A 7,253-nucleotide genomic window follows, 5' to 3' on the forward strand; every position below is an offset into this window, starting at 1 on the left:
TCACCCAACCTTTTTTTTTGGACACTAAGGGCAATTGATCATGTCCAGTCCACCTAACCGGCACATCTTTGGACTGTGGGAGGAAACTGGAGCACCCGGAGGAAACCCACGCAGACACGGGGAGAACGTGCAGACCCCGCACCGACAGTGACCCAAGCCGGGAATCGAACCTGGGACCCTGGAGCTGTGAAGCAACAGTGCTAACCACTTTGCTACTGTGCTGCCCAATTAAGAAAAAAAGTAATTGGGTACTTTAAATTTATATTTAAAAAAAATAATTTAATGCCTTGCACACCTGTGGACCAGCCAAGGCATTTTACTGTGTTCTTGTGAGGCTTAGTCGTGCCTAATGCAGGGATTAAGTAGGAATTAAAGAATCAAGGGAACAGAATATAAAGGAAACGTTGCACTACTTAAGAAGGGATTTCAATAGGAAGTGCAATTGTTGTCCCGACTAAAGAGCATCCGGACAATACTTGTCCTGAACCTGAACTTGATACAGCTGGGGTTCTTTGCAACAGTAACTTCACGACAGGAACTCTGGCTTTACGGGAGCGGGTCAGTGTCCCCCGCGCTGTCGCCTCCTTTCCGGCAGCGGGGCGGCGCAGGCGCGGTCGGTCGGGGGGCGATGGCGATGTCGGGCGGCGGTGTCCAGGCCCGGGTGGCCTGGCTGGTCAGCAGGCAGCACGGGAGGCCGGTGCTGAGGCCCAACAAGGCGCTGGCGCTAGCAGACAGGGTGGCCAACAAGAAGAGCCGGCTGGGAGGTGCGGGCAAACCCCCGAGACCGCGAGGACGGGCCATTCGGCCCGGCAGCCCCATACTAGCCCATCTCCTTACATCTGCACCAAGACCTCTTCGTAGCCTCCCCGCTCTCTGTCCGTCCTGAGGGCCTGGCTGTGGCTCAGTGGGTGGCACTCCCTCTTCTGGAGCCCCAGGTTGGCACACCCAGGGGAGTGCCGCACTGTTGGAGATGCCCTCTGTCTCTTCCCATCGCGAGACGTTAACCTGGACCCTCGTCTGCCCGCCCAGGTGGACGTAAAACATCCCCCCACCACAGGAGGTGGTTGAGGCGAATCGTGCATTGGGTCAAGAATCCGAGAGGGAAGGTGGAGATTTGGATGCGGAAGGATGAGGCGAAGCCCAGATGGAGCATAAATGCTGGCATGGGTTGGGATGGACAGAATGGCCTGTTGCTGTGGCCCATAGCCTCCAATACTATCTCGCGGAGGGCACGGCACCTCTTTCTCTTTCACCCTCCCTCCAACATCCTGGGGCTAATGTTAATCTCTCAACCAACATCAGTTTTAAATCGAGCAATCAGCCATTTATGGGATCTTGCTGTGTGTGCTTTTCTACCTTGTGTTTGCTTGGCTGTAAAGCAGTTCGCCGGGGAGGGGGGTGTTGGTGGAGGCCTTAATGCGAACTCTTTCTTATCTCTGGCAGTCTTCCATTGCTTCTGTAAACACATTTTCGAAATTTTAAACTTCTGATCTATCGTGTTTTCATTTTCTGTTCTCAAGCTGAGACTGGCTTGTGGCTGTCAGCCCACTGTCTGCGTTTAACCATCTAAAATGGTCAAAATCTCATCTACTTGTATGTTGTTAATTTTGTTTGTCTACCAATGACCTTACCAATGTTTTAATGATTGGCAGAGGCCACGTGTATCACGGAGATGTCAGTGATGATGGCTTGCTGGAAACAGAATGAGTTCAGTGAGAGAGCCTGTGCCCAAGAGATCCAATCATTCTATACATGCACAGCCAAGGCAGAGGTAATCATTTTTTTTTCATTCATGGGATTGGGACATTGCATTTTTTACCCATCGCAAATTGCCCCCTTTTCTTGAGGGCAGTTAAGGGTCAGCCACATTGCTGTGGGTCTGAAATCCAATGAGGGCCGGACCAGGTATGGATGGCAGATTCCCTTCCCTAAAGAGCATTAGTGAGCCAGGTGGGTTTTCGTGACAGTCGATGATAGTTGTCATGGTCACCATTCCTGAGACTAGCTTTCAAATCCAGATTTTGTTTGATTTATTTGGAATTAAATTCCACCCGCTGCTGTGGTGGGATTTGAACCTGTGAACCCAGAGGATTAGCCTGGGCCTCTGGATTATAAATATGTAATAACTACACTGCAGAGTGAAATTGTGCAATTGTGTAGAGAATGAATGCATAACTGCAGTATAACAGCAGAAATCTTAACATGGATATGCACTGAAACTGCTACTTACCTAATGTCCAGTGACATCACCAGTATTCCACCAACCCCCATAATATCCTAGAACTAGATAATATTGATATATTTAGTGGAAATGCAAAATGACTATAATTGTCAATTTAAGCAGTCTAGATTTCCTTCAGTTGCCACATGTCTCTCTTTGCGCAGGGTGTACGTGAGTTTCCACATGAAACGAGCAAGAACTGTATTAGGAGCATCAAATGTGAAAGAAACTGATTGAGAACCAATGGGGAGAGGGAGGAACACCAATTGCACACCAAAGACTTTCTTGTGCTCCGGGTGGGATTTTGAGAAGCCTTGGCTGCCTCAGATTTGGTAGCATATTCCCACTCTTCAGTAGACGCCTGGGCTTCAAGAGCAGGGTTTGAATCTCTGAGGGCAACCTTTGCGAAAAAAGACAGATTCAGATGAGACTCCACAGACAATGAATGCATTTACCGTGCAACAAAGCACAATCTGTCTATTTAGTCTGCAAGCTATGTAAATAAGCTACCTCACTGAAATTTGCATGGTAACTTTACCATGTTTTTAGCTTGAAAGGGACATTTTAAAGAAACAGTCTTGGAGTGATAAAGACAATTTCTGCACAGTGAGCTTGCACTTTCTCTGGTTATAGTGGATTTAAATGCAGCTTCAGTTGAAGACACTTCAGTTTATCCTTTTGGCAATTTTTGGGTGGTCTTCTCGTAGATTTCATTTAAACATTTGATGGGGTTTCATCTCGTTGCTAGAAATTCAGGTTTGGAAGAAGGCTGGCAGTAATGGTTTGTTCGAGGTAACTTGTGAATGTTGGTTGGAACTGATGACTGTCTTGCTGCTCAGACCACCCACACTTGATCAGATTCTCCCTTAACAAGCAAAAGATGAGGCTTTATCCCAGGCATTCCGAGTGCACAGATCAAAACTGCCACTGTCGTCTTGATGTGGCTGGTGGTAAGAAGTACCCTCCCCATCACATCCATCCTCCATGCCCGGGGTCTCATCCCTGCATGCTTCCCTTGAGGCAGCTGGGGTAGGGAAGAATCCATTGTCTCAACGCCTTCTGAAATGTGCCTTTACAAAGCAGGTTGGGAAAGCGATGTAGTCATGTTTGTCATGGTTCGTCTTGAGCAGTTCTGTAACACGGGTCTCCCGTGCTCTACGGGCTGTTCCGAGGGATGCATACCACACAACAGCTGCTTCTGAATTCCTAAAATGGGGAAATGCTTAGGAAATCAAAAGCGCAAAGGTACTTGGGAGTCCTAGTTCAAGATTCTTTTCAGGATTAAGTGCAGGTTCAGTCGGCAGTTAGAATACAAGAGCAGGGATGTACTTCTGTGGCTGTATACGGCTCTGGTCAGACCCCATTTAGAGTATTGTGAGCAGTTTTGGGCAGTGTATCTAAGGTAGAATGTGTTGGCCTTGGAAAGGGTCCAGAGGAGGTTCACAAGAATGATCCATGGGATGAAGAACTTGTCATATAAGGAGTGGTTGAGGACTCTGGGTCTGTACTCATTGGAGTTCAGAAGGATGAGGGGGGTTCTTATTGAAACTTTAAAAAAAAATTGGGGGTACCCAATTAATTTTTCCAATTAAGGGGCAATTTAGCATGGCCAATCCACCTACCCTGCACATCTTTGGGTTGAATGTGCAAACTCCACATGGACAGTGACCCAGAGTCGGGATTGAACCTGGGATCTTGGCGCCGTGAGGCAACAGGTTCTTATTGAAACTTATAGAATACTGAGAGGCCTAGGTAGAGTGGATGTGGAGAGGTTCTTTCCACTAGTAGGAAAAACTAGAACCCTAGGGCACAGCCTCTGACTGAAGGGACGTTCCTTTAAAACTGAGATGAGGATTAATTTCTTCAGCCAGAGGGTGGTGATTCTGTGGAACTCTTTACCACAAAAGGCTGTGGTGGTCAAGTCTCGGAGTGTCTTTAAGATAGAGATAGATAGGTTCTTGATTAATAAGGGCATCAGGGATTATGGTGAGAAGGCAGGTGAATGGGGATGAGAAATATGTCAACCATGATTGAATGTCGGAGCAGACTCGATGGGCCGAATTGCCTAATTCTGCTCCTATGTCTTATGGTGGATCATTGTGAAAGATGATCTTTGGCTTCCCTGAAACTTGTTCCTGCAGTGCAAAGAACCGCCCATTACAGAGTCTTGCGGACTGGAACATTCCCAAATCCAGGACTGCGTGTTGGACTAAAGCAGCCGTCACAAAGGCCACTGTCTAAGGACCTTCAACCACTGTTTACCGAGGGGCTGGAAACTGTAAAACCTGTTTGGCTTTGAATATAGTAAATCTAAGCTGTAATTGTAAATGTACTGTTGAAAGGAACTGATCTTGTTTCCATTTTATCGAGAGCCAACTTTGAACTGTCCTGTGTATCTTCTGGAAAATAAATGTAGTTGTCCCGATGTCTGAATGGGAATTCATATCTTGCAGGCTGAGCGGAAAGCAAGGTCGGACAGTGTGGGACAAACCAGCACTTTGACTCCCAAACAAGCCACAAAGTTGCTCCAGCGATATCCTAACAAAAGGCAAGTGACGTAAGATCCTGTTCCGAAGCATGCAGAAGAGCTACTGCGATTCGAATGGCTGCTGTCAACCTCTTCTGCCTATCTGAAGGACTTGTTTCTGGCGAATATGACTGCTGTGGGAATTGTATGAATGTAATGTTCATCAATGACCGTAGAATCTGATAGAACTAAGACAATCTCCTCCGCTATTGTGCACAAGGATTCAAGACAGTGTGTCTCCCTGAATTTAAAAAAAATGGTGATTTGCTGTATCTTTGTGAAATACATGACAAAATATTTCATACCTGGCAGTTGTGCTGAATTTTTAATTTATCTTAGCTGTTGTCTGTGGGCTGTGTTGCATTTTATTCTCCTTGGGTTTGCCACACCACATATAATTCCGATTTGTGAAGATCCCAACCCAAGTCTCTTATCTGTGCCTTTCTTGAATGAGATGTGAGGAGGTGCACTGGTGCAAGTTCAAAGGATCATAGAATTTACAGTGCAGAAGGAGGCCATTCGGCCCATCGAGTCTGTACCGGCCCTTGGAAAGAGCACCCCACTTAAGCCCATGCCTACACTCTTTCCCAGTAACCCCATCTAACATTTTTGGACACTTGAGGGCAATTTAGCATAGCCAATCCACCTAACCTGCACATCCTTGGACTGTGGGAGGAAACCGGAGCACTTGGAGGTGGAGCTGTGAAGTGACAGTGCTATCCACTGAGCTACCGTACTGCCCCAATTGGGCTGATTCTGCCTCCTTGCCTCTGGTGTGCCAACAACCCCCCCCTCATCCACCACTTCCCTAGTGGTGGCAGTGTGTGAGATCAGAAATCCTGTTGTGGAATTTACCACCTCAAATCCATCTTGCACCTCTCCAGTTGACAAAGATCTTCAGTGACTCAGCCAGCTGTGCTTTCAACAGTGTCAACCAGCAGAGTCAAAATCTCTCACTCCACTCACCTTTGAGAAGGTCAAGCAGAAGGATCCATCACTTTAGACGTGAAAGATCATGTTTTGGAAGTTGCGCATTATGTTTTAAATTGTTTGCAAATAGTCAGATATTAAGCCGGCAGGAAAGGTGGCACTGAAATAACCCTTCCTGAAATGTTGTTCAATATTGTCACAGCGTTGTATAAAACCATACCAAACATTCTGTCATCACAAGAGAAAGCATCTTGTATTACCGTGCCCCATTTGTCTCTGTCCAATAAATGAATTCCAATACTTGCTGTACTTACAACCTTTACTAATAAACCAGCGGTGATTTTGTTACACAGGGGAGAAGTGTTTTATGAATGTTTCGCAATAAAATTACATTCTAGGGCCAATTTCTGTTCACTGATCTAGTAGAATCTTAATTAATTTTTGCCTTGTTAAACAATGAGAAATTGTTTGACTGTAAAATATAAACGAGGGAGATGGTTGTAGCAGCAGCTTTTCCCATCCCTCCCCATTAGTATATAAATGCGATGATGTGTCTCTTGTATAATTCTAATTTCAAGTAGACGGCCCCATAGGTGGGGGAAGGCGAGGTGTTGGACTTGGTTTTAACGGTGCATTGAGACCACATTCAGCCAGAGCGGAAACCTTCCTGCTTTGATAAAGAGTCATCCGGACTCGAAACGTTAGCTGTCAGACCTGATGAGATTGTCCAGTGTTTTCTGTTTTTGTATGGAAATCTTTCTGGTCTGTCTTCAGTGGCTCGGAGCACAATAAATACTTGCCCTTCTGCCCAGGACCATGTTGGCTTACGTCAGCACTTTTGCTCCCCTTGAGACAAGGTAGCAAAGGCATCTCACCATCTTGAGGGCAATTCGGGATGGGTAATATTGAATAAGTGAATTGAAAAAAAACCTTTAAAGTTTTGGAGAACTGTATTTACTTTAGAAGACTTCTGAGTTCCATTCTAAATAGTGTCCACAAACGTGCAGGTTCGGTGGATTGGCTGTAATTAATGCGTGTGGTTAATGGGATAGGGGGGGATGTGGGCCTAGGTTGATTTCTCTTTGGAGGGTCGGTGCAGACCTGATGGGCCGAATGGCCTCCTTCTGCAGCGTAGGGATTCTATGGACTTTAGCCCCTGTGGAGAAAGAAGCAACATTTGACCTCGCTGACCTTTCATCAGAATTTCATGGACAATATGAAAGTTGCAGGGAATTTCTGAGCATTTGATCTGTCCACTTAGAACCACACAAAGGTTACGGCACAGAAAGAGGCCATTCAGTCAATCACATCTGTGTTGGCTGAAAAAACATGATGCCTATTCTAATCTTACCTTCCAGCACCAGGTCCATAGCCTTGCAGGTTACAGCACCTCAGGTGCAGATCCAGGTAATTTTTAATGAGTTGAGGGTTTCTGGCTCAACCATTAATCCAGGGAGTGAATTCCAGCCACCCACCACCTGGGTGGAAAAATCTTTCCTAATATCCCCTCTAACCCTTCCACCAAACACCTTAAATCTGTGCCCCCTGGTAATTGACCTCTTGGGGAAACAAGAC

At 46.2% G+C, this 7,253-nt stretch overlaps 1 protein-coding gene across 1 annotated transcript; it reads left to right on the forward strand.

Annotated features, from left to right (window-relative positions):
* The first annotated feature begins 597 nt into the window (after positions 1–597).
* On the forward strand, positions 598–5,052 carry chchd1 (coiled-coil-helix-coiled-coil-helix domain containing 1). The gene is made up of 3 exons (XM_072491508.1): positions 598–764; positions 1,653–1,771; positions 4,675–5,052. The coding sequence occupies exons 1-3, from the start codon at positions 629–631 to the stop codon at positions 4,780–4,782; spliced, it is 363 nt and encodes a 120-aa protein (XP_072347609.1). The 5' UTR covers positions 598–628; the 3' UTR covers positions 4,783–5,052.
* Positions 5,053–7,253: the final 2,201 nt, after the last annotated feature.

The sequence above is a fragment of the Scyliorhinus torazame genome, chromosome 28, assembly GCF_047496885.1.
Source record: "Scyliorhinus torazame isolate Kashiwa2021f chromosome 28, sScyTor2.1, whole genome shotgun sequence".
Taxonomy (NCBI): domain Eukaryota; kingdom Metazoa; phylum Chordata; class Chondrichthyes; order Carcharhiniformes; family Scyliorhinidae; genus Scyliorhinus; species Scyliorhinus torazame.

Coding starts and splice junctions, on each gene's coding strand:
- chchd1 (XM_072491508.1), top strand. CDS start 629: ATGGCGATGTCGGGCGGCGGTGTCCAGGCCCGGGTGGCCTGGCTGGTC. Junction 765..1,652: donor CAAGAAGAGCCGGCTGGGAG/GTGCGGGCAAAC, acceptor AATGATTGGCAG/AGGCCACGTGTATCACGGAG. Junction 1,772..4,674: donor CATGCACAGCCAAGGCAGAG/GTAATCATTTTT, acceptor CATATCTTGCAG/GCTGAGCGGAAAGCAAGGTC.